Below are 27,093 nucleotides of genomic sequence, written 5' to 3'. Positions count from 1 at the left end.
GACCACTGAGTGATACTTAACTCTGTTTCCCTGAAACTACTTCTGTTTCTCTGTTTCCCCCTTAGATTTCTGCGCTGACAGGAGATGTGACTGGCACATCGGACCACTGTTTGAGTGGGAGGAGCTTTGCCCAAACTGACCGCTGCGTGACAGCTGACCAAACCTTTTGACTCCCACAAACTGAGGAAGTGAGCAGGATGTGACGGTTGTTGCATCAGATATTCTATATAATTTTCCTGAAATGCAGCCACACTGCTGAGACCCACTAGATGCAGTAAATCTGATTCATCATATCATACTAGCAGACATACAGTAATGGCAGAGATTCAAACGTCATTCATCGAGGTCAGATAGCTGATATGTGTCAGAAATTAAAGACACATTTTTTCATTGGGTTTGTTTTTGGTGAATCTGTCATGAATTAAGAAAAAAAAAACATAAAATAAAAACTAACAACAACAACAAAAAAACATGAACTAGGTTAGGTAGCCAATGAACAGGGGTTTGGAAAATCAAAAAATCAGACGATGCTAACGTGCATGGGCGCATGGTGTCTGGATAGTGATTCAGAGGTCATTACCAGACACAGAAGACAAAGACGTCTTTCAATCAAACAGGTGTTCAGCTCAAGGGTTTTGTCTTTAACCTCAAATACCTTAGAGGCTCTGTCATTTGTTTACACTCCTGTTATTTCTATAGTAACCTGTTGGGTTCAGTAGCCTACACATATAGCCTAAGAAACCCATAAACAAGCAATCAGGAGCAGCTCATGACTCAGGTACAGGAGAGCTACAACATCTCTCATTTTGAATTCATTTTTGTCTGTGATCATATGACTATAATTCCTAAAGGATTACTCAAAAGTACAAAAACAGTTTTTTGCTGAGTAAGTTCAGTAGCTATTAGGCCTACCCCCCCTGCATCACTGATTATTGCCTTATCTGACTTTTATCTCTTCAATCACATGGACACATTCTTGACTGATACACCGAGAATACGTCCTTTCTTGCCAAAATGCTCCAAGCATTTCTGAGGACATGACGCCCAAGCCTTACCACCAGCTACCCTACCCATCCTCCCTGCCTGCAGGCTGGGGGGGGCAGCGGTGCTCCTCCTGCGCCTCCCACATCCCGGAGAACTGGAAGCGCGCCAGGATGGGATTGGTTTCCCGCTCCTGTCAGGGAGGAACCGGTGCGCCAGGATACCCAAATATGGCCTGGTCGATATCAGTTCGGATGGCATGACTCAGCAGCGCAGTAGACTATATATCCCGACGGAGGGGATTGTTGTTGAGGGAAACAGACCAGAGTGTCACAGGGATGTCTGAGGTGTCCTGGTGAGACTGGACCTGGCCCCGTGGAGCTTTGAGTGACTGCGCGCGCAAGGATCATTCAGCCTGACTTGTTAATAAATAAATAAAGAAGGGCGCGTGGATGTACACGAGGTACTTGGACTGTTTACCTGTGTTGAGTCCCCCCCCCCCCGCGCGTCTAAAAAGGCTTCGTCTTGTTTACAGTCCTGTTCCTGGCAACAACGTCATCTATACTCTATCTAAAATCCCGGAGGCGGGGACACAAGCAGCCAATCAGCGTGCAGCTTGAAGGGCTCGTAGCAGCGGGTCCTATAAGAAGACGCAGCGCGCGGGCCGGCTGGCAGTAGACACACACACAGCTCTGACTGAGCAGGACACACTCCTACACGAGTGGATTGAAAACATCTGAATTAGTCACTGGACTCCGCTTTGAATCCGACTAAAGGTACAAACCGACGTCTTGGTACAGTACAGTTCCACTATTTTGGAAGTTTTGCTCTTGTTTTTGATAACTTTGGTCTTCTGGTCAGTAAAATAATACAGCGGGACTTTGTGCTGGAGATTGAATCAGTTTGGGACACTGAAGCCTGTCGGTGTCCGAGCAGCATCTTTGCAGCGCTCTCTTGTGTTTGACTGTCTGATTTTGAAATATGTCCACAATAATGGAACAGCCTTTTTATGACGACTCGTTTCTCTCTGCTTATGGCCATCCAGGCGCAGCGCTGCCAGACTACAAGCTGCTAAAGCAGAATATGAACTTGAACTTCTCCGATTCATATCGGAACTCAAACTTCAAGGCTCAGCACCTGCGCGCAGACAGTGATTTCTATTCAGCGGGCGCGGCGGACGTGGGCTCCCTGAAGCTCGCCTCTCCTGAACTGGAGCGACTGATCATCCAGAACAGCAACGGGGTCATCACTACAACGCCGACACCTGCCCAGTTCCTCTACAACCGCGGCATCACAGAGGAGCAGGAGGGCTTCGCTGACGGCTTCGTCAAGGCGCTGGACGACCTGCACAAGATGAACCAGATGGCTCCTCCGAACGTGTCCATCGGCGCCGGGGGTCTGGCCTGCTCGGCTCCAGCCGCCTCCGTGTTCGGCTCCTCCATGCAGCCGGAGCCGCTGGAGTACACCACCCTGAGCAGCTGCCCCACTAACCCCAGCCTGTCCTCTGCAGCCAGCTACCCCTCCACCACCATCAGCTACCTGCCCCACCACCAGTACCACCAGCATCCTCAGGCCGTTGCGCACGGGTCGCACCATTTCCAGCACTCCCTGGCCGGGGCCGGCCTCCACTCGCAGCGCTTCGGAGGCTTGAAAGAGGAGCCACAGACAGTCCCCGACATGCAGAGCAGCGACGGCTCACCGCCCATGTCCCCCATCGACATGGAGAACCAGGAGCGGGTCAAAGCGGAGCGCAAGCGGCTGAGGAACCGGCTCGCAGCCTCCAAGTGTCGGAGGCGCAAGCTGGAGCGCATCGCGCGTCTGGAGGACAAGGTGAAGGTGCTGAAAACGGATAACGCCGGACTGTCGAACACGGCTTCTCTGCTGAGGGAGCAGGTGGCCCAACTCAAACAGAAAGTCATGACACACGTGAGCAGTGGCTGTCAGCTCATGTTAGCGCCCAAAGTCAAGTCTTACTGAAGAAACGATGCACTTTTAGAAACAAAACAAACACTGAGCAATGACTGCACTGACAACTCGATGAGCGGTGTCCGCGGACACACGGCGGACACACACTGACTCTGAGGGAACTGGACTTGGACCAGTGTGGTTTCTTTGGCTGAAAGGAAACGGACTCCACACAGAAATAATAATATAAGACTAAAACACTTCGGGCATTTTTGAAAACGTTTTTAAAAGTGTCGTCTCGGGTTTGCCTGTTTACATTTTTGTTGTTGTTTGATTGTATTTGTGCTTCTCATGTAAGTTATTCGTGTTTGTCAGGTTGACCCTGACGAGCCTGTCTTTTTTACTTGTACAGTATATTTAAGTAAATGAAAAATATGGAACTAAAGAAGTATGTGGTGCCCTTTCTTTTTGAGCTCGTGTCTATTTCAAACTGCCACTTCTTGGGAATTATTTATCACGGTAGATTCTCGTTAGCGCCACCGCACTGTTGTCACTGATCTTTCTGGTCAGCAGGCAAGTTTACAGTAGCTGTTGCCTGACGTTGGAGACGTCCCAGCGTAGGATTGTTTCCCTATTGACGTACATACGTCAGTCCATATATGGTCAAATTAGCTCACAAACGTCACATCACGACCAGGTTTCCGGGAACTCCCTCCTACATTGCCAGTCAGAAATGCTGCGCTCTCCCCTTCACACCACAACATGCGAGTGTGTGCGTGTAAATGAGGAGGTTTTGTCGATGAGTGGCTGATTCGAGTTTAAAGGGAGTTTCCCCATTCTGCTTTCAATTTCCCAAAACAAGCGGTGAGAAGACTAGCTCTTCACCAACACAGAAAAACTAGAAAAACTACTCTGCGTGTTTGTCTGGAACCTTTTGCAACCATTTTCCTCAGCTGGGTTTCGAACTTACAAGAATTTGTGTCACCAAAAGCTGGCATACACACACACACACACACACACACACACATCTGTTGTGGAGGAGAAGGTATAATGAACTGTGTATCCAGGTGTAAAAGATTAAATATTAATTTTACATAAACCAGCATTAACAGTGATATGTCCCCTATATGTTTATGTAAATAATCAGGGGTAACCCCGGTGTTGCTGGCTCTCCTGGGGGCACAACTCAGTCTGAACCGACTATATTATTACTTACTTGAGCATTTTAGTGTACAGCCTAGGCTATATGACATTACTTTTAGACCAAAGCCCGTGCCCTAGTAAAAGGGGGTCTGGTGACACCCCTGCTGTTATCAAATGTTCAGCTAAGAAATTAGGGGGAAAAAAAGGGGCACTATTATTCCACTATATATAAAACATAGGTACATTTCCATTCTCCTCAGTAAAAGGTAGGCCTATGTGTAGTTGGGACAGTCATTGTGGGTCTGTATTAAATCATTTCCAACAATCCAATCTTTCCCAATAGGCTTTGGTGCCATTTGGCAACACCTGATTTGTTTTTGCTGAGTCAATGACCACAATAACTCCGATATTAACCAAGACTTCACAGCCGCATGATGACACAGGCACAGGAGACTCTGACATAGCAAGTTCAGTGTTCACAAAAGGTAGAGCAACAACTTGTGACTTGTACACGCACTTCCAGGAGAGCTTCAGGTAGAACTATGGCTCCATCTAGAGGCGACACCTGAAATGACATCAATATGTTGCAGTGCTGCTAGGAGTGACAGGCAAAACAGGCATTATTTTCCCACTGCTTTAATAAAGATGGTTACACGATTTACTCATGACAGCAGGGAAAAACATGAATACTTTTTTCTGAAAAAGGAACAAAACAACTAGACGTTCAGTGCTTGAGACTACGAGGCTGCCCCACCGACTGTAAACGGGACAAACAAAGATAAGAGTTGCGATGAACAATCCTTTTTTTTTTTTGTAGGGTTTAGTAGATTAGACTGGACGCCATACTGCTTCACAGGGTGGGAGGGGAGGGGGGCATCTCTCGTCTGAAGGCAAGTGCTATGGTTAGGAGGTCAGCCAGAGAACCTTCACATTTACTGCTTGGAGAAGAACTCTTTGCTCTTCTCCACGTCGGGGACGATGGTGTCGCTACCAGGTTTCCAGCCAGCGGGGCACACTGCGGAAGGGGAGAAAGGACAAAGTGCAACGTTTAGGTCTCGACAGCAGCCAAGGAAGTTCGTAAACCCCCAGGGCAAAGTACATGTGTAAATAACCTAGAGGGTGAACCAACAATGCAAGGCCATATCTAAAAGAAGCTAGACCCTGTGAGTCAGTTTACAGCTACAGGCGGCTAGACTTGAAAGGTTTTATAAATGAAGGATTTTAAAAGGTTCCTGTAACAGAACAAAGAGTAGACAAAAAAACAACTAGGCATTTCATTCATTTCAGCATTCATTACTGGTGTGTAATGGTTACAGAACTCTTTGTCCTGCTTCCTGAGAACCACACAGACACACATGGGGAGTTTCTACCCTCAGGCCCTTTGTTTGCTCAACTCTGAGCAGTAACTGGACTCAACATTTGCACATCAGCACACATTTCACTTTTATGTACATATATTATAGTACTTCATATTCATTTAACACTTTGTGTGCTATTTTCACACATAGTGGTTTGACAATTTTGTGGTTACACCATTCGACAATTTCAGGGGCATTCAGTCTTAAGAAAAAAAAATGGTGCCGGCTCAAAGACAAATTTCACTGCTCATTGTACTTGTGTACGTGACAAATAAAGCTTATCTTATGATGAGATGAAACAGATAGTACAGGACAGGGTTTTACTTACCCTCTCCGTATTTGTCAGTGTGCTGGAAGGCCTGCACCAGGCGCAGAGTCTCATCCACGGAGCGACCCACAGGCAAGTCGTTGATGGTGATCTGCCTCAGAACGCCCTTGTCGTCGATCACAAACAGACCCCTGAGAAGCACAAAGTGGGGTTAAAATATCGCACAAAATAGTTACGCCGACATCCTTTAGTCACCACACTTCGGTATTATAGTAATCACAGGGTAAAGGTAATCCATGCTACCAAACTCCCATTAGACAGTGACCAGGCTTTTGCAGCAAATCCTTCCATTTAAATGACACACCTGTATGCGATGCCATCATCTGCCTTCAGCACACCGTAGTCTGTGGAGATGGTCTTGGTGAGGTCTGCCACCAGGGGGATGTTCATGTTACCCAGACCACCCTGCTTCCTCGGCGTGTTGATCCTGCAGGGAACATAGTATATAGCATTAGTCTAGCTGATGTTTTGCATGTTATGTATGTTTAAAAGAAACACATTTTTTGATGGTGATGGTACGCAGACCACAAAGCAGTCTTCAGCTGTGTATCCATCAGAGATGAAGCAAGGAACTGAACTCGTACTACAAAATAAAAGCAACTTTTGGAAAGCTGAATGCTGAATTTTTAAAGGAAAATTCCTACAAATCATGTCAAACCAGAAACCAAGTATCAGTAACAGCCACAATTGTCATCTTTCCAGAACGTGCAGTTTGATTCAAAGGCCGTTACCAGAACTTATCAAGACTCTGCAGGAGCTGAGTGACAGAAGATAAACTGATAAACTTGGGTGGGTGCTTTGACAGATCAGCCAGAAATCCTCATCAGTAACGGTACAATTACAAACTTCCTAACCCGATTTCACTTATTGATCTAATGATATTCATGACACTGATCAAATAGCTTAAAGATGTCATCATAAAGTAAGATCAGATCAGAAATGATTCATATCAATCTCTAAGCAAAGTTTAAGCCACATTTTGCATTTTCCAGCTTCCTTATGTGTTGTACGAGTGCAGTGGATTTTTCATGGAGTTTTGTATTATATTATATATATATATATACACATACACACATTTGTGGAGAAACTTCATCTCTGGCAAGAATAAACTAAGACAGTTGAGATGCTCTCTTGTTACAGTACAATAAACTCAGGACCAGTGAAGTAATTTAATTCCCATTGCATAGCATACACTCCATTCACATTTCCCTGGCTTTAGCTAGAAGAAGTTCTCACCATGCCAAGTGACTGAAGTGAGAGTCAATGGAGCAGCCGATGACTTCACAGTTGATCTTGCGGAACTCCTCTGCCCTGTCACTGAATGCCACAATCTCAGTGGGGCACACAAATGTGAAGTCCAGGGGGTAGAAGAAGAAGACCACATACTTCCCTGAGGAAACACATGGAGTCTGGTTAACCCATGTAAATATCTTCAAAATACAATAAACATTGTATATACATAAACTTACATGAATTGTGTATCTACTGCAAATATTTACAGTGAATACAAAGTTAGACTTGGGAAATGAGCCAAACTACTTCTAGCACACAGTTAAAAGCAGCACTGTTACCTTTGTAGTCTGACAGCTGGATGTCCTTAAACTGTCCGTTTACTACAGCTGTGGCTTTGAAGTTTGGGGCGGGCTGGCCAATCTTAGCATTTCCAGAGGACATGGTGGCGGTGAATGACTGTGGGTGAGATGGCACATTCAGTTACCAGAAAGTTCCTACTATACTGATCCAAGACCACTACACAAGTGCAGCTGGGTGGAGCCCGAGGCCCAACCTGGGGCTCTAATAGCAGTAACAAAATAAGAGAAGAAATCCTCTGGCGACATCGACCAGAGAACAAACATAACATTCACTCTTAAAAAAAGCCCAAGTCCCTGGGCTCAGGTTTGGAAACACTTTGGGTGCATGGTTCAAAAGCTTGTGAGGTCACATGCAAGTCATGTTCAGCCAGCAGGGAACAATAGCCCATTAGGAGGCTTACATAACCATGATAAGGCAAACCGATAAAGGGGTTACTTTGGGGATTTATGCACGTTTTCCACTAGTGATGTTCATGCAATTATTCATGTGGGCTGCCTGTCTGCACTTTCACCCTGTACTTATACAGACATGTTATGAAAAACCCAACATATCATCAAGTTTCAGATTTAAACAGTCCAGTCTTGATCCAGCCGGCTCACACACAAACCGTGCACGGCTGACTCGGTTAACTTGCACTGCTGTAACTCGCTGGTGCAGTCAACTGTGTGTATGCTACATAGAGATACAGTACGGTTTTATTTTTCCATCACCGTCATAGTTCAGGGGCAAACAAAGCTAACAGTCCTTTGTCGTCTGGTTGGGTCATGGAGCTGCACACAGCTCGGTCAAAGTTCAACCGTGGGTCTCAAGGCTTCGACACCTACAGCTCTTTGTCAGACGGAGTCTCTACATTTGACCAAAGCGAGGCGGAACAAAGAGAAACAAACAGGCCCAGACACTTGAGGAGCCGAGCCGAGCCGAGCCGAGCCGAGCCGTGCGGCTAGCTTCACGTTAGCTTCATCTACCTAACGGGCTGCTGCGGCGGCTCTTTGTTGCCGCCTGCAGAGCCCCGACTGCCGGGGCAGAGCCGAGCCGAGCCGAGCCGGGCCGGGCCGAGCCGAGCGGATACTGTGTGAAACTCTGAAAGTGAAACACGAGACAAAAGCACATGAATGACTCACCTGTCTTTACGCAACGCCGTGGAGAAGTTGGCAGAGCTGGAGTTCTGCTGCTGGCAGGAGGAGAGAGGAGCGGAGAGAGGGACGGCTGAGTGCAAGAAGTAGGCAGGAGCAGCCGTGGCCTCCGGAAGTGAAACAAACCTCTTCAAAGTAAAAGTCTGGCTTTAACACCAGTGGTTTCTGTGGACAAGTGAACCACATGTTTTTGTTTTGTTTTTTATGACAAATTATTAATTTTATGTTATCTTACGGTGGATCAACAATACATAATGACAACAATACATTTAGCTATGGATGTTGAATGGATTTATGTCTCCATTTTTTCTGGCATTCTTTTTTTTTGTTTTGTTTTAGGCTATTCTCTCTCAAACTTGATATTTTGAATCTAATTCGCACCATGCTACAATCACTAGTTTTTATGAAATAAAATTCACACAAAGTCCTCTTTTAGTAGCCTATGCTATTTTACAGACATCTTTACACCCTTTTGCAAGATGTTTTACAAACACACCTTTCATTATAGAATGTAGCTTTTGCTGGTAGAAAGAACAAAATCTCAAGTCAAATCCTTTTTGGCCTTGACATTTACAGTTTAAATTTCTTTTGTTGTGATGTGTGTGTGTCAGCAGCAGAGTCTCATCCTGACTGAAGTAGGCCTACACGATCTGTTCATCCGTTCACAACAACCGTTAATTAGCTTAATAATACAGCTTTAAATGCCACAGAAGTAAAACATTTAAAGGAGGACATCGCCTCCACTGGGTCAGTGGTTGTGGGCTGAGATGGTGCAGTCTACCTGCTCCTTCTTCCAGTAGTCCTCATAATCATCTCCCCTCACCGTGTCTTACTGTGTGTTCAGTACAGTAGATGCTAAACGTTCACTTTCATTTATTAAATCGTTCGAAAAAATTGTGCTTTTAATTTTTTCCCCCTTTTCATAATCCAGCAAAACAAAGTGTGAGCAAAATGAATGACATACCTACTAATAAAAAATATTATATCAATTAACCCAATTCTACACTGTGTTACATTATGCATTCCACCATATTACTTCATGGGAGACATTTTGTAATGTCTGACCCACTGACAAATGATTTAGGTGGTTTAAAGCTGACACATCCTCAAGATGAAAACAAGATTAAAGATCATCAAGATTTTATTGCTCAGCATTTGATTAATTTTTCAGTATGGGAATGATAGTGTTGCAGTGGTTGGCATTGTTGCCTCAAAAAAGGTTCTGCATGGGTTCTCTGTGGGCAAGACTGGGTTGGCTTGGTTTCTCTCCCTCTCTCTCTCTTTCTTTTTATTTTAATAAATATATTTTATTATTTTTCCTTTCCCAACTTTTTAAAGTCTAAAAATAACAGTTTTGTGAAATCATTCTACTATCACTCCTTGGTTGTGGATGGGGGATGTTTCAACAGTGGGGTCTGCAAAGACATCAAAGACCAAATAAATGATTATTGACATAGCAGGTCCAAGAGATCCTTGCAGCCCGTCACTGTGGGTGGGGTCAGCTGTACGAGTACCTTGGAGTACACCTTGATGACAGGTTGGATTGGCCTGTACAGTGCTGTGTACAAAAATACACAAAGCAGGTTCTTCTTTTTGAGAAGACTCAGGTCCTTTGACGTCTGTAATGTAATGCTGCGCATCTTCTATCAGTCCATCATTTCTTTGTCTGCTGGGGTAACAACATCAGAGTCAGGGACAGGAACAGACTGGACAAGCTAATCAAGAAATGTAGCTCTGTGATGGGAGGGGGAGTGGAGCTGGTGGAGGCTGTGGTTAAGTGGAGGATGGGGTGTAAGCTGAAGGCCATCCTGGGTGACCCCCAATACCCTACACAGGACTCTTACAGTTCAGAGGAGCAGCTGCACTAACTGACTCATCTCCCTGACCTGCAGAACAGGAAGATTCAGGAGATCTTTCACTCCTGCTGCCATCAGGATGCACAACGCCATTTTTTTTAGGCCACACACTTTATTGTACTATATTATCATTTAAATACCATTTGAGGTTATTTATTGCTCTGTGTGTGTGTGTGTGTGTGTGTGTGTGTGTGTGTATTATCCATTTTGTCACGTGTTCTTGTAAGCTGCTGAATGACTTGAATTTCCCTCCAGAGGGATGAATAAAGTATTTTTCTATTCTTTCTATTCTATTCTAAAGAAGGTTTTGTTCTGCTGGTGAGTCTATGCTGGTGAGCTCTTGGGTTAATAATGCTGTCCACGCTGCCCTCTAGTGGCCAATTAGGCAAATTCTGATATGAGCCTTTGTGCAGAACAGGTACACGGCCACTTTTGGTTTCATCTGCAAGTTGCTAGATGAGCGGGAAGCCGACAACTTCTGTTTGAACATCAAAACACTGTTAATATAGACTGTAGTTTGACAAAAAAAAAATAAAATGAAGAAGCCTATTCCCTCTCACGGTCCTCTTATTGTTTTTTCTGTTACTTTCCTAAATAAAATAATATAAAATTATAATTTATTAATTATTATTATATAATTATTATATACTATAAAATAATGGAAATTAGCCTATTATAGGACAACAAAACAAAATTAGGCAAAGCTCATGCTTTGTCAGATTAAAATGCATTTACATGCATAACAATCATTAAAATTCATTCAAAATTTAAAAAGAGAGAAGTTGAAAACATAAAAATGAAATGGCTAGATAACAGCAAAGGATAAAACACACAGAATATTACAAAGTATCTGGTAATTAGATATTATGACCCCAAGATGGTGTCAGGGGGCCAGCTTATCATCCTTAAACGAAAATGAAAAAATATAGAATGGTGGTGATAATATTGTTTGAATTTATACAGAGTTCCAGAATGTGAGGTTGTTGACACTCAAAACCCCGTGGCTGCTTTTCTTGAGAGCACTAACAACTAGCCAACATCTCTGATCATTTGATACTGATCGACATTTCTTACATTTGAATGAAACTTGCTACCAAACTTTATCCTACTCCCGATCGTCAACACGTTTGGCCGAACGACACAACTTTGCTTTTATTCTGGTAAGCGCCTTTCTCATGTTTTCAAAGTTAAGATGACTTAACTTTGTCAGCTGAATGTGATATAGCTAGACACTGGCTATGACCTAATAACTAAGTACTTTTGTCTTTACAGTTTAAAACAGTGTTTGCACATGTCTGTTTACCTGCTTCTCATCACGTTTCCCTCTGAAACAGTAATGAACCAATTCATTTGATGATTAAAGATAACAATCAATAAAGATAGAAACAATTTATCAGTAAGTAACCTCAAATAATATCAGAGGAAATGAATGGATAGTCTTCAGGCCGACAGCATGAGATGATGCACTGTATAAGCAAAACAATCATTTGTGTGATTCTACTTTTACATATTACCCTTGTGTACTTTTACTCCCATCCCCTTTTCTGTCCAGTTAAAGATTAATTTTTTTATTTTCAGTTCTGCTACTTTTATTATGAGTAATATATTTTAAGAAACACATTAATAGAATAAAAATAAAAACACCCAGTGGAGTAGAGTACTACAGGGACTGGATGATGGTGTCTGTCTCCGTCTAGACCCTAGCTGAACATCATCATGGCTGATGGTGCGGTCAGGGTCCCTATTGAAGTAGAGGAGAAGAAGGAGGAGCAGCTCCTCTACCAGGACGTGACCCCAGTTTTCCTGGGATTCAACCAATCTGCATTCCTCCGGAAGTGGTGCCTCAACTTGACCTGCACCTTATATCCTTACACTGCTGTGACTATGATCTTGTCTGATGTGTTATAATATTTGCCTTTAGCTCAAACTTAGTATCGTACCACTGTGTATTCAGCCATTATTAAATGCTATACGAGTGAAATGTGAATAATGCTACACCTCATGATAGGATGTGAATGAATGTGTGTTCAACCTGTGACCTTTAACCTTAACCTTCCTCCTCCACGTGGCTGGACAATGCCTCTGTACTGGTCATTCTCATCAACTGCGTGTTCCTGGGCATGTATGAGCCCCATGACAACGTGACCAACCTGCAGGTCAGATGTCTACATTTACTCGTTCAACAACACTTGGAGTCAGACAGGGGAGCATTTTATCACCTATTTTATTTAATTTCTACATGAAGTCTGTTAAAAGAGTTAAAAATGTGTAAAACTGGCTGTATGTTTGTCAGTACTGTGGTGAACCATCTTATGTACGTGGATGACTGTGTGCTCCTTAGTCTGAGCTCAGCTGGCCTGCAGCAGCTTCTTAATGTGTGCTCTTTGTATGGAGGACAACATGACATAAAATATAATGATGTAAAGAGTGTGATCATGATCTCCAGAACAAATGAGGACAAACATATGATTTTCGCTGACTTTAAGCTGTCAGGTCAAGTTTTAAAAACCTGTAGTCAGGTGAAATATCTTGGTCATGTGATCACAGACACACTGACTGAAGACGAGGACATTCTGCGTCAGTCTCGCATGTTATATGTGCAAGCAAATGTGCTAAGACGGAAGTTTGGCTGTTACTCTGATGATGTGAAGCTGACTCTGTTTAAAGCTTATTGCACACCGCTGTACACTGCACATCTGTGGTCAAATTACAAAAAAACGAACTTTCGGAGATTACAAGTGGCATATAATGACTCTTTGAGAATCTTGTTAAAACAGCCCAGATGGACCAGCGCCACCGAAATGTTTGTGACGGCTCGAGTCAACACTCTCCAGTCTGTCTTAAGAAATATCATGTATAAGTTCATTTGTCGTCTAAACAACTCAGAAAATCAGATTGTGATGGAACTGACAAACGTTGCATTTAGTGCCACACGTTACACGTCACTGCTCTGGAAACACTGGTAGAAGTGTCTTTTCATAAGGAGCTGCTAGACTAGCCCGTATGTCCTTGTTGTTGTTGTCATTGTGGTTGTTGTTGTCTTGTTGTTGTTACTGTTGATGTTGTTGTCATTGTTGTTGGTATTGTCGCTGTTTGTATTGTTCTTTTCCTGTCTTGTCTTGTGTTTTTAACTGGACCCAGAGTCTGTATTAATAAATGATCTATCTATCTATCTATCTATCTATCTATCTATCTATCTATCTATCTATCTATCTATCTATCTATCTATCTATCTATCTATCTATCTATCTATCTATCTATCTATCTATCTATCTATCTATCTATCTATCTATCTATCACTAGTTACTTCTAACTATATGAGAACTCACCACACAGTTCAACACAGTTTACACCACTGTCTGTTACTGCTGTTAGACACCCTTGGATGTGCACCATGTACTTATTTGTTTTGCCATTAAATAGCCTATTTTTTTACTCACATGGTCAGATATTGGATCACTTCAGCATGGCCTTCTTCCTTTTGGAGATGGCCATCAAGGTGCTGGCGCTGGGGCTTTATGGCTATGAAGGAAGCTACCTGAGCAGCAACTGGAACAAGTGGGACATCTTCCTCTACTCTGGAGAGTGAGTAATCCACAGATCCTTTCTCTGCTTGCAGACAACACACAAATTGATATTTTATATCATTTTTGGTCATGTCCTCCCTCTTTATTGTCTGCAGGGTGCTGGATTATTTCCTGGCTCTCTGTGGTGTCCGCCTTCACTTCCGTTTTGCGCTCAGGCTGATGCGGCTCATCCTCAGAGTCCCAAGTAAGTGATATTTGAAGAACACACAGATCTCATTCTGTTCTGTTTTGTACATTTATTTGATATTGATTTTTATTTTGATTTGTTCGTGTAAGAATATTGGGCATACATTGTTTTGTATCTTAAATCATCAATGTGCATCTATTTGTGTCAAATGTGAATTTCACCTGTTTCCTGACCTGAAGATGCTACTAGAACCTAGTGCAAAAACACGTTCCTTATCTCCATGATGTCACCTTCAAATATAAGAGCCTGTGTCCTAGTTTGTGTCTGTGACGTGTCGTCAGAATGATGATTGCTGACAGAGTCTTCCTCTGCAGGTATGCAGGATCTGGTGGTGACTCTGCTGGACGTTCTGCCGATGCTCTCAAATGTCCTCATGCTGTACATCTTCTTCCTGATCGTCTTCGGCATCCTGGGAGTTCAGCTGTGGGAGGGGGCGCTGCGCAACCGCTGCTTCCTTGGAGCTGACATCCCAAAGTAAGGAACCTGTCTGTGCAGCCAGAGCAACTATTACAGTAACAAAATAACCTGCCAGCTATTTTAGCAATTATTATTTTATTGCTAGCATTGCTTGTTTTGAATCTATCATGTTTATCGTGAATATTATTTCACTGGACTAAATTAAATGATTCATTTGCTAATAGTTTAAACTCTCAATTGCATTTGTTTATACTGTGATAATTAGACAAGCATAATAAACACAATAATGTGATATTGAGCAGACATCTCTCTACTGGATAATGCAGGCACACAAATTATGCGTCACGTTGCTCATGATTCATCAGCCAATGATATTGGATCCGTCATCCGTCAATCAAACGTCGAGACACACACACACACACACACACACACACCGAGCTCGGTCTCGCCCCAAACATTGAATATCCCGCCCGCTCGATAACGACCAATCAAATTTGTTTTCCTTACTTGGGTAGCCTAAACTCGTGCGGCAACTCATGGAAACTCATAGAAGGAGGCGCAACAAACAGGGCAAACGGCCATTTCTGAACACCTTTACGTAAAAACAAAAAAGTTAAGCAAAACCTAACATCATAGCAGTCAGGCTGAAAATAATAATAAGGGTCTAAGGACAGAGGATGTTGTTACGATGCCATGTAAAGCCCTTTGAGACAAACTGTTTGTAAAAACGGGCTATACAAATAAAATTGCCTTGCCTTGCCTTGCCTTGCCTTGCCTTGCCTTGCCTTGCCTTGCCTTACAGGCAATAAAAAACACAAGGAAACTGGTTGTTAACATCATGGTCCCCAGGAATATATCAACTTTATTTTCTCTCCATGAACTGAGATAAATAATAATAGCTAATAATAATAATACATTTTATTTGGAGGCGCCTTTCAAGTCACCCAAGGTCATCTTACAAAAAAGAAATGAAAGCATTAAAAAGATCATAACATCATTAAAAACAAAACATAAAGATAAAGAAATGTTTCCTTGTTAAACAAACACACACAGGCACATAGGCACCTTCTTCACCTTGCACCCAATCTAAGGGGAAGAAGGTGCCTAAATGTACATGTACATTTAGGCACCTTCTTCCCCTCATGTGTGTCTGTTTTATTTATTACTGTAAAGGGATACTTCACCCAAAATCGATAATTCACTAATTGTCTACTCACCGTCATGCCAAGGAAGGGTTTGGAGAACTTTCAGAGTCATCAAAACGCTTCCAGGGGGGGTCCGGCTGGCAACGGATTTTCATATAAAGATGGCGGATTGTGCTCAATTTGAATCGTTCAAAACACACACTATGAAACATCTAAATACCTCCATACTGCTCGTCCGTACTGACCCAAGTGTCCTGAAGCCACCACATGAAAAAGTTGTTCGGAAAAATGAATTGCTGTAGTAGTAGCTCCCAGTGGCTCTGTTGTTTGTGCGCATGCGCAAGATTTGCCACGAGATGTTTGTTCGTCGTTGTAAACTATTGGATACGTAAACATGGAAGAACATCTCACAGCAAATCTCGCACAGCCACTGTTTCCTACTGTGAGAAATTAAGTTCTTCTTCTCAAATCTAAACGATAAAGGATAACCCATCTTTTCTGTCCCATTTAAAATGTGTAAATTTGAATGATTTTGACTGTGAGAATAATTCTTCTTTCTCTGTCCATGAATCACAGCGTTTCCCTGAGTCCGTACTTTGAACCTGTGAATGGCAAAGGGGGTGTGTTCATTTGCTCCCGTAACCACGGGGGGATGCGCCACTGCCACGACGTGCCGCCGTACGTCCAGGATGGGAGGACGTGCTTGTCGGCTCCTCTGAACCATGGGTTGGCTGCCAATGCCTGTGTCAATTGGAATGTGTACTACAACGTGTGTCGCCCGGGGGACCACAACCCCTACAAAGGGGCTATCAGCTTCGACCACGCCGGCATCGCTATGATCGCCATGTTCCAGGTGAGAGAGCAAGTGGTCTTCTTCCCTCTATCACCTGTCCAACAGTGCTTTATCTTTTTAATTCTATTTTCATTATGCTTACCCTGGGGCACATAATATAATATCCTTTTTATGCTGACGACACTCAGCTGTACCTGCGTGTGAATGCCACTGGCCCTAGCAAGTTGAGTGCTTTATTAGACTGTAAAATCTCGGCGTCTGGTTTCACAGCAATCAAAGATTTGTGTTTTTCTTTTCAAGACTGAAATAATTTTACATGCTTTTATTTTATCATGACTGAATCACTGTAACAGCCTTTTTACTTGTCTTAATCAGAATTCCTTGGACAGGGACCAGTCAGTGCAGAACTATTACACCTGGCTTAGCTTCTCTACACTGGCTACCAGTACGTTTAAGCATTGATTTTAAGATCTTATTGATTACTTTTAAAGCACTCAATGGTCCTGGTCCTGTATATCGCTGACCTTTTATCATCTTACACTTCCGCTCTGCGATCTTCAGGTAAAGGTCTTTTAGCTGTCCCTGGGGCCCGACTGATGACAAAGGGGGACACAGTGTTCTCAGTTTGGGCCCCAAGACCGTAGAACGACCTGCCAGAGGACATTAGGTCAGCTACATCAGTGTCACGTGTCAAATCTCTACCAAAAACTCATTTTTAACAGAGAGCTTTTCCTGATTTTATTTTATTTTTTATTTAATTGTATTTGTTGTCACTTTGTTGTACAGTACTTTGTAATATTTGTTTTGAAAGGTGCTTTATAAATAAAGTTTATTATTATTATTATATATCATCATAGGCAAGTGGGGCTTTCCTCTGGATGGAGGAGCCATCATTACTCCTCAGTACTGAAGTGTTGATGTTCTCTCCTCCTGCAGACCGCCTCTCTGGAGGGCTGGACCGACATCATGTTTCTTGTGATGGACGCTCATTCCTTTAGCAGCTTGATAGTCTTCATACTCGCCACCATTGTAAGCAGCAGCTCAAAGTTAGTAATGTTGTGTTTCAGTTGGCTTCGTGCTTATGTTGTGTGCTTCCTCCTCCAACTAGATAGGCTACTTCATCATCATGAACGTTTGTGCCGTTGTCATCGCCACGCAATTCTCCAAGAGCATGACCAGGCAGACGAAAGTGCGGACAGCCAACCCCATTGGGAAGCTCTGTGTCCGCTTCCTCCGCTGGCTGTGGACCGCCACCTGCAGATACATCAGGTCAGACTGGGATCTGATGGTCAAACTCTTCCCAGCGCCTGAACAATTTTAACATTATGTCCTCCTTCCAACAGAAGCAGTAGGGTGCAGCAGAAGAGCAGTGGAAGCAGCAACGCAGGTGTACTGGTGAGGCTGTTTGTGGGACGTTGTTTTGTAGCAGCTTTTGACTCACTCACTGGCTGTGTCCGAAATCACTCACTCATTCCCTCCTCCCTACTCACTATATAGTGAATTCAATATAGTGGACTATATAGTGGACTCACTGGTCAAATGAAAAATACTTTCGGACACTACTCCACCGCACAGTTACTTATGTATTACGTTGCGTAATTAAAACCGACCACGAACGTAACGGCGATCCATAACCGCAATGCATGATGGGATATGCATGATGGTTTGTCTGTCCGTTTGTGTGAGGACTACGGATGGAAATGAGCTCCTAGCTAAATCCGGTACATTTACATGACATGATGTGCACATCACTAATTGTTCATTAAAGGGATAGTAGCATTTTTTAAAAGTGTGGTTGTATGATCTACAAATAGCCCCTAAGTACTCATTGCAGTAGAAGACTCTCTGCACTCCTCCCGTTAGCAACGCCAGCCCATAGCCCTGCCCAGAGATTTACAACATACATTGTTGTGAACAGACCCAAAGAAACGGCCTATTTTCGCGGCCTAAAAGAGGTTTTACCTGAAAAAAAAATAGTTCCATTGTTCGCTATAATATAATTTTTTCCAGCCCTTCAAAGTGCAGGAAAAACACAGTTTTTATTTGGACCTAACCAACTCACGTATCCCTCCGCCCAAGGGTTAGCGGCCGCCGATCAGCAGTTGGTTAGGTCCAAATAAAAACTGTGTTTTTCCTGCACTTTGAAGGGCTGGAAAAAATTATATTATAGCGAACAATGGAACTGTGTATTTTTTTTCCCGGTTAAAACCTCTTTTAGGCCGCGAAAATAGGCCGTTCTTTCTTTCTCTGGGCAGGGCTATGGGCTGGCGTTGCTAACGGGAGCAGTGCAGAGAGTCTTCTACTGCAATTAAAGTACTTAGGAGTTATTTGTAGATCATACAACCCCACTTTAAAAAAAAATGCTACTATCCCTTCAATGTGCATTGTCCTCAGCAAATAAACAATAAATGAAATGATATCTTGCTCCGGTTAGTGACCATCGGATGTTCACTACATTTCACGGTGAATTGTGGGATACATTGAGTGCACTATAGTGAACATTAATAATCACAAAACATTCAGACACCACTACAAAATGGCGTGGTCACTATATAGTGCACTTTATAGTGAGTAGGGGGTGATTTCGGTCACAGCCACTGACTCCACCTGTCTTCCCAGGGAGAAGCCTACAGGCCGATCATGAGAGGGATCAAGAGGATGATCGACAGCAGGATGTTTGAAGGGATGATCATGTTCATCGTCTCCCTCAGTGTCCTCACAATGGCAGTGGAACACCACGAACAGGTGAGGAGCAACTCCGTCTCATCAACAATGTAACACACGGTTTTATGTTTTATTTTTGCTCATCTTCAGAGTTGATAGAAATGGCAGGGGCGGATGGGTAGCTGTCTACATAAAATCTGATTTATCTGTTACTGTGCTGGATTCAATAACAAATCTTCATTTAATCTTCTCTAACAAAGTTGACAAGTCTCTCCAGAGCTGATTAACCTTCTTCGTTCACGAAACTCAGCCTGGGTTTTAGTTAGAAAGACTGGTGATCCCAGCCACTGGCAAGCTTTTAAGCAAATCCAAAATAAGTGCACATCAGCCATACGAAAGGCTAAATCTGACTTTTATTTAAACCGTATTGCCTCTTCGTCCTGAAATCCCTCCAAGTTTTGGAATGCTGTGAAATCTCTGAATGGCAATTCAAGTGTTTCACTCCCTACCCACATTAACTTAAATCATTGTATTGTCAGTGACTTTAAAGACATTTGTACCGCCTTTAATAAACACTTTGTTAGTGCTAGCAACCTCTTTGAGGATACATACCCAAACATCCCTGCAGCACCTATACCGTGCTTAGACTCTTTGATCCACACCTCCTCCTTCAGTTTCCGTCAGCCCCTACCTTGTGAAGTGCTAGAAGCCATACAAATTGTAAATGCTAGCTGTACAGTTGGGGAGGATAATCTAGATCCCTACTTTATAAAATTGTCGGCTCCAATCATTGTGGAGCCCATAACTTGTAATCTGTGCCTTGCTTCTGGTTACTTTACTCTGCCCTGGAAGAGTGCTGTTGTAACTCCATTGCACAAAGGGGGCCTTTCTGATGACCCAACCATCACCCAATCTCCAAGCTCCCTTACCTAGCCAAAGTGTTTGAATCTCTAGTCAACAATCAACTCCAATCTTATATCTCTGATCATTCAATCATAAATCCCTTGCAGTCTGGTTTTAGGCCTAACCATAGCACCATCACTGCTATCACCAAAGTTACTAATGACATCATACGTGCTTTAGATGATAAATTGAGTTGAGCTGCCCTTGATAATGTTTCTTGTTAAAAGTTGAACAGATTTCAACTCGAAGCGCTCTGAGCGCCACGACAAAAAGAAGCAAGCGCCGAGGGCGTTTTACCGCCGAGGGCGCTGAGCGCTGTGAGCGCCCAACTCAATAGGGTTTGAATGGAAAGTAGACGCCCAGAGCCCTGAAAACGCATCTGGTGGACACGGCCCCTTACTGGTGCCAGCTACAATACCCATCATTGTCTCCTGTATTGCACTGCTCTGACATCTCTTAGAATAGAGAATAGAGAATAGAGAATACTTTATTCATCCCTAGCAGGGAAATTCAAGTTAGTCCAGTAGCTCACACAACAATGACACAAAAAAGATGAACACAAAAAACATTTTAACAAGTGTTATATAAAACGATTGCAGCAGGAACAAATGATCTCTTAAATCTTTTTTTTTACAGAAATACAGCGAGAGGCTCACTGGCTACTGTTCTTTAATACACTTCTCTGTAAATCTCCAGACTACATCTCCTCTTTGTTAGCCCCGCATGCCAATCATTATCCCACCCAACACAATGGATTCTCCTGGAGGTGCCTTACAGCTGAACAGACATGGGCAAAACGGCCTTTTTTGTAGCCACTGCGCGATCTTGGAATTCATTGCAAAACACTTTGAAGTTTGCTTTTCCACCTCCCCTACGACATGAAACGACATGTTCTTGCTTTGACTGATTAACTGTAAATTGTTCTGCTTGTTTTTTGTGATTTCTGATATTGTGCACTCGGCCCCATTGAAAATGAGGGTCTCCCTCAATGGGTCCCGAGTTACAAATAAAGGTTTTAAATTAAATTAAATATTGATTGTTTATGTTCTCTCTCTCTCTCTTCCTGCAGCCTCAGCAGGTGGCAGAGATGCTGCACAACAGCAACCTTGTCTTTACCGCCATATTCAGCGTGGAGCTGTGCCTGAAGCTGCTGGCCCTCAAGTGGGGATACTTTAAGGACTGGAACAACATCGTTGACTTCATTGTCGTCGTCGTCAGGTAGCGTTCAAACTCGTGGATGTGGTGTTTTCCAACAGCGTTTTAAATGTAAATTAAGATAACTATTAAGAAGAACTATTAAAGCCCCTGTACAGAATTTTCATTTAGTGTTGATTTTGGCGGCCCCTGTGGATGAATGCGGTGGTGTTTTGCCGGAATGAAGACTGCATTTTCCACTGCCGTGAAGACGTTTGTCTGGCCGGCACGTGTAGATTTGTTTTGGAAACGTTGGAAAGAAGACAGGACTTGCTTTGAAAACTTTTTTTTTTTAGCAGCTATCTGCAGCGTGCGTAGTAATGTATCTACGTATTCTAGGGGTGTAACGGTATATGTATTCCTCCCGTGCCGTCACGGTACGGGGGTTATGGTTCAGTGCACACAGTCACACGACGAATACATCTGAGTGAATATTAAAAAAAAAAAACGGGCCAAACAGCAGTGCAGAGTACCCGGCCTTCCTGGAGGCCCTGGGAGGGGTGCTGGAAAGTGCCCCAACTGGGGACTCCATCGTTCTGCTGGGGGACTTCAATGCTCTCATGGGCAGCGACAGTGTTACCTGAAGAGGTGTGATTGGGAGAAACGGCCTCCCCGATCTGAACCCGAGCGGTGTTTTGTTATTGGAGTTGTCCATAACGAACACCATGTTCGAGCATAAGGGTGTCCATCAGTGCACGTGGCACCAGGACACCCTAGGCCGGAGGTCAATGATCGACTTTGTAGTCGTGTCAGCTGATCTCTGGCCGTATGTCTTGGACACTCGGGTGAAGAGAGGGGCTGAGCTGTCAACTGATCACCACCTGGTGGTGAGTTGGATCCGCTGGCAGGGGAGGAAGCTGGTCAGACTTGGCAGACCCAAGCGTATCGTGAGGGTCCGCTGGGAACGTCTGGCAGAATCCCCTGTCAGGGAGGTCTTCAACTGCAGAGGCCGCAGTAATGCGGTTGTTGTATCGGTCCGTCGTGGTCAAGAAGGAGCTGAGCCGAAAGGTGAAGCTCACAATTTACCGGTCAATCTACGTTCCCACCCCCACCTATGGTCATGAACTCTGGGTCATGACCGAAAGAACGGGATCCCGGATACAAGCGGCCGAAATGAGCTTCCTCCGCAGGGTGGCGAGGCGCTCCCTTATGGCGCTTTTCCACTACACTTTCACAGCACGGAATGGCACGGCACGGCTCGGCTCGGCTCGGCTCGGTAAAGGTGCTTTTCCACTACAGCCGAGTTCTCTAGTACCTCCTCAGCGGGGGTGGGGTTGTCGCGGAGGCGATCGCGGGGCCGCATTGTCCGCCTCTCTTTTTTCGACCCGCTCGTCAGCTCCAAACTCACTCGTCTGCACCTCGATTACAGACCACAGTGTGGTTTAACACACAGCAACATTTAATGAAGGAATAACTACAGTGTCGATACAGATCAGCTGGCACTGTTGCCGCTCTGTTTTTGAAATTTCCGGGTTTGATTCTCATGTCGGACGTCACGCTCGCGCCGACGCTCTGCCCAATCAGCGGAAGGCAGTCGGCTGACGTCACGTTATAGTATCGCTTCGGCTCACTTGGAACCAGGGCCGAGGAGGTACTAAAAATGGTACCTATTACCAGGTACTAGGGCTAGTGGAAAATCAAAATAAGCGGGCCGTGCCGCGCCGTGCCGCGCCAGTGGAAAAGCGCCATTAGAGATAGGGTGAGGAGCTCTGTCACCCGAGAGGAGCTCGGAGTAGAGCCGCTGCTCCTCCACATCGAGAGGAGCCAGCTGTGGTGTCTCGGGCATCTGTATCGGATGCCCCCTGGATGTGTTCCGGGCATGTCCCACCGGGAGGAGGCCCCGAGGAAGACCTAGGACACGCTGGAGTGACTATGTCATTTGGCTGGCCTGGGAACGCCGGAAGAGCTGGAGGAAGTGTCCGGGGAGAGGGAAGTCTGGGGATCCCTACTCCGATTGCTGCCCCCGCGACCCGGATTCGGATGAAGTGGATGAAAATGGATGGATGTGTGACAGTGGTGGTCCTGTCACTATGCCTCCAATTGATCATGTGCCCTGGCAACTTGGCCAAGGGGATGTCCCTTTGGGTGACTGGCAAGTGCGCATGACTCTTACCCGGGAGGTGTGGGTTCAATCCCCGCCCGGGCCCTCTTCACCTTGCCACATTCTGGCATTGTTGGCAGGATCCATGTAGCACTAGGGGTGGGTCCACGGATTCCTAATGTGTGGCAGCTTGCGCAGAAGCACGAGGACGTGCTTGTGAAAAGAGGGGGAGAGATGTGACAGTGGTGGTCCTGTCACTATGCCTTCAATTGATCATGTGCCCTGGCTACTTGGCCAAGGGGATGTCCCTTTGGGTGACTGGCAAGCGCACATGACTCTTACCCGGAAGGTGTGGGTTCGATCCCCGCCCAGGCCCTCTTCACCTTGCCACAGATGGATGGGAAAAAAAAAAAAAAGTCGAGACCTCACTCCAGTCTAGGTGGCAGTAATGAGCCTCAAAGCTGCCACAACCGTCATAACAGACGAAGAAGAGAAGTTGTGTGAAGTTAGAGGAGAGCTGCCTGCTTCATCTATGTCGCCCTGGCTTCTCAATGAGAAGTGTCGCGACTGGTCCACCGGTCAAAGTCCGTCGGCGCTATTTCACGGATGTGTGGTGCATCGCTAGAAACGCATAAAACGCGTTAGCGCATGTTCACCCCCCACACCCCCATATGTCAATCACTGGTGCAAGGAAAAAGACAACTTGTGTGCAACAACTTATCCAGCTGCTTTTAAGCCTCTTGAACACAGACACCAAAAACATCACTAAACTGTGTAAACCAGGGGTCATCAACTATATTTGTCGAAGGGCCAGAATCTTTCTCAGCAGACACCTTGGGGGCCGGACATTCAAATAGGCTGAGATTGAAATTAAATTCACCTTTTTGCCTATTAATTTAGTTGTTTATATTTTATTTTACCTGTAAGCTCATAATTTTCATTTATACACATCTTTGGTGTTTTGTATGATATAAAATGAAAAATCTTGACAGCTGGACTTTCAGATACTCCGACATGCTGGAGCTTTACACTGCTGACTTGCCCTGTGATTTTCAGCCTAAATATGAAAGGAGGCTGACAATCGGTTCTGATTGATACAAGTCAGTAGTCCTGAAATGCTTGTTAGGGTCCGGGCAGCTAAGCTGCCGGGACACTATTGTATTCCTAGGAATTCTTCTTCTTTCTTTCTTTCTTTCTTTCTTTCTTCTTCCAAGGAAGTCATACTTCCCATGGGCGAAAACTCACCAAACTTCACAGAAACATCCGACCCCATGCCAGATTCACTCAACTCCAAGGACATGTGCCCCCCCCTCCTAGGGGGGGCACAATAAGCGTTAAATTTAAAAACTTTAAAAATTCCTACCAAACCAACGGTAGATGCTACAGTGTTGAAACTTCACCACAATGTAGCCTCAATACTGCTGAAACTTTTGTCCACTTAAACTCATTACAAATTATGAAGTCCATCACTCTGTTTTTTTCAATAACTGTAAAACTTTTAAAATGTATCTCCTCCCACAATTTTTGCTCAATTGTCACCAAACTTGCTACAGAGCATCTCCAGACCGTCCTCCACAAAACTTGTTTCTCGGATTTTTGATTAAGCAAAAATTGAGCCTACAGTGCATGAAAACGTTTGACTGTAAACACTACTGTAAACATATACCATCAAATTCTTGCTAAATACATTTTCAAACTTCCTGAAAAAAAACGAGAATATTCTGGAGTCATGGTTAATGAAGTTTGGCAAATATCAGAATTTTAATTCAAAAACTGAATTTTTGAGAACATTTTGAATTCTGCTCTCATGGGAACAACTGCAATCAATGTGAGTGTGGAATTTTTAAACATCAGATTTTCTCTTATGAAGCAAAACACTTATCATTAAAAACAAATCACCAACATTTCCATGCTGTCAAGATGCAATTTATGTATTATCAGATTTTTGTTTAGATGACTGAATTTCTGAAATTTTGACCATTTCATCACAACAGCTGCCCGGGCACTGGCTCACCTGAGTGGATAAATGAAGCTACACAGCAGGTCTCACTACCAGCCAATTAGCTCAGCGAGTTAGGAGCTGGTTCTTGGTGTCAGAGGTTGTGGGTTCGAGACCCAGCAAGGGTGATGATGATGATGATGATGATGATGACAGATCAAAATGTCACATGTCCTCAAGCTGTTTTGCTGTCTAAATGCAATTTATGTGTTAACAGATTTTTGTTTAGAAAACATAATTTCTGACTTTATGACCATTTTTGAAATCTGCCTTTACAACAGCTGCCCGGGCACTGGCCCACCTGAGTGGATAAATGAAGCTACACAGCAGGTCTCACTACCAGCCAATTAGCTCAGTGAGTTAGGAGCTGGTTCTTGGTGTCAGAGGCTGTGGGTTCGAGTCCCAGCAAGGGTGATGATGATGATGATGACAGATCAAAATGTCAGTTGTCCTCAACATGAAACACAAGACAATTGTCCTAATGGTGGCATCACAGCAAGCTTCTAATTTTAAAAATCCAAATAGCTTGGACTGGACTATGTGCGAAGGCTCCTAACATCTTAGAGTCACAGTAGATGTTTAACAAATACATATCATTACCTCAAAAACTGATTTTTCTTTTTACTGTGGTTTCAAATCTGCCTACACGACAGTGAATGGCTTACTCAATTTGTGAAGCCACTATTGCACTCCCACTTGTCAATTAGCTCAGTGCGATAGGCAACGGTCTTTGGTTCCCGAGGTTGTGGGTTCAACCCTCAACTGGTCCAAATTGGACATTATAAGGACAACTGTCTTGTCTTCCTATTCTCCTGTTTGTTGCTCAGAATTGCCAAAATTTGCCCAAAAGTAGCCCGGACCCGACCCATCGCTGCGCAGCAGCTATAATTTCTCTTCTGTAATTCTACATCTGGGAGGCGACGTTTTTCCACACACAGAGCTCAGTGGGAAACAGTAGGAGAGACTCAGGCCGAGGGGGAACCGGGACACAACACCAGAGGGAGAAGCAGGTCCGTGCAGCTGTGCGCCGCGGACGTACAGAAAAAAAAACAACCGAGTGGCATCAAACACGCGCCGCTACCGCATCGTTTTTGTTTTGAGAGGGTGCATGGCGCGCATCTACACTGAATGGGTTTGAGTGCGCAAAAGACGCTACTGAACGGGCCGCCCGTGCACACCCGGCTGGTTTAACCAAGGCGGCGGCCAAAATCACCCAGGCAGCTCGCCTCTGCAGACAGACAGGGAAAACCCTGCAGTCCAAGCTCCCTAAACTGTCATGCACGGTGCTTTGAGTACCGCGGCGTTTCCTAATCCCAGTGCAGGGGCTCACAGGCACACACAAACACGTTGAGCGTGTCTCCGTTTCCCAGCGCATTGACTTACAGGCGCACAGAGCCCGACAAATATAATGCTTGTAAACTTTTAGAACTCAGTCGCGGGCCGGATTGGAAGGTTCGGCGGGCCGGATTCGGCCCGCGGGCCGCCAGTTGATGATCACTGGTGTAAACCAACATTGTTAGTTTCTTGATTTTTTTTAATAATAGTTGTCAGTTGTCAAGTGCAAGTCTTTTTCCTCTAGAATTAATGAATGCCATTATAACACTCCTAATGCACTTGTTTTATTTTATATTCTATTTTTTTTAAATACTTTTATAACACAAGACAGATTTTAGTATTACATTCAATTAGTGTTGTACCGAACCCGTACTGAACTGTGACCCCTGAACTGAGATACGTACCGAACCGTGACTTGTGTGTACCGTTACACCCCTAATCGTATCGTTTCGTCAGTGGTCCGACCCGACCATGCCTTCCAGAGGTATAGAATGAGACTACTTAGAAATAGCATATCTTCACACTGATGGG

General features: G+C 44.2%; 3 protein-coding genes across 4 annotated transcripts in view; 2 read left to right on the top strand and 1 right to left on the bottom strand.

Moving 5' to 3' along the window:
• Positions 1 to 1,657: 1,657 nt before the first annotated feature.
• On the top strand, positions 1,658 to 2,985 carry LOC146991323 (transcription factor JunB-like). 2 transcript variants are annotated; one of them, XM_085806129.1, is made up of 2 exons: positions 1,658 to 1,757; positions 2,027 to 2,985. In XM_085806129.1, exon 2 carries the CDS (start codon positions 2,065 to 2,067, stop codon positions 2,956 to 2,958), a length of 894 nt encoding a protein of 297 aa, XP_085662255.1. In that variant the 5' UTR covers positions 1,658 to 1,757; positions 2,027 to 2,064; the 3' UTR covers positions 2,959 to 2,985. The 2 variants fall into 2 exon arrangements, with proteins under 2 accessions (XP_085662255.1, XP_085662232.1); XM_085806106.1 differs by having other exon boundaries at positions 1,658 to 2,985.
• A 1,664-nt stretch (positions 2,986 to 4,649) lies between these two features.
• prdx2 (peroxiredoxin 2) lies at positions 4,650 to 7,394 on the bottom strand. Its single transcript, XM_085806142.1, has 5 exons — positions 7,287 to 7,394; positions 6,952 to 7,105; positions 6,020 to 6,142; positions 5,716 to 5,846; positions 4,650 to 5,044 (listed from the first exon to the last, which is right to left on the bottom strand). The coding sequence occupies exons 1-5, from the start codon at positions 7,387 to 7,389 to the stop codon at positions 4,962 to 4,964; spliced, it is 594 nt and encodes a 197-aa protein (XP_085662268.1). The 5' UTR covers positions 7,390 to 7,394; the 3' UTR covers positions 4,650 to 4,961.
• A 4,957-nt stretch (positions 7,395 to 12,351) lies between these two features.
• LOC146991321 (voltage-dependent T-type calcium channel subunit alpha-1I-like) overlaps positions 12,352 to 27,093 on the top strand; it is a gene marked incomplete at its 5' end in the record, with an annotated part of 34,268 nt that continues 19,526 nt past the window's right edge. Inside the window, 10 exons of the mRNA XM_085788854.1 lie at positions 12,352 to 12,453; positions 13,746 to 13,882; positions 13,980 to 14,068; positions 14,386 to 14,545; positions 16,210 to 16,486; positions 17,363 to 17,455; positions 17,535 to 17,695; positions 17,770 to 17,821; positions 19,046 to 19,171; positions 21,063 to 21,211. Coding sequence (XP_085644980.1) covers positions 12,352 to 12,453; positions 13,746 to 13,882; positions 13,980 to 14,068; positions 14,386 to 14,545; positions 16,210 to 16,486; positions 17,363 to 17,455; positions 17,535 to 17,695; positions 17,770 to 17,821; positions 19,046 to 19,171; positions 21,063 to 21,211 — 1,346 coding nt within the window. The remainder of the gene's footprint in view (positions 12,454 to 13,745; positions 13,883 to 13,979; positions 14,069 to 14,385; positions 14,546 to 16,209; positions 16,487 to 17,362; positions 17,456 to 17,534; positions 17,696 to 17,769; positions 17,822 to 19,045; positions 19,172 to 21,062; positions 21,212 to 27,093) is intronic.

Source organism: Trachurus japonicus, chromosome 1 (assembly GCF_045865225.1).
Source record: "Trachurus japonicus isolate A0001 chromosome 1, Traja_1.0".
Taxonomy (NCBI): Eukaryota; Metazoa; Chordata; class Actinopteri; order Carangiformes; family Carangidae; genus Trachurus; species Trachurus japonicus.
This window is presented reverse-complemented; position numbering and strand designations above follow the sequence as displayed.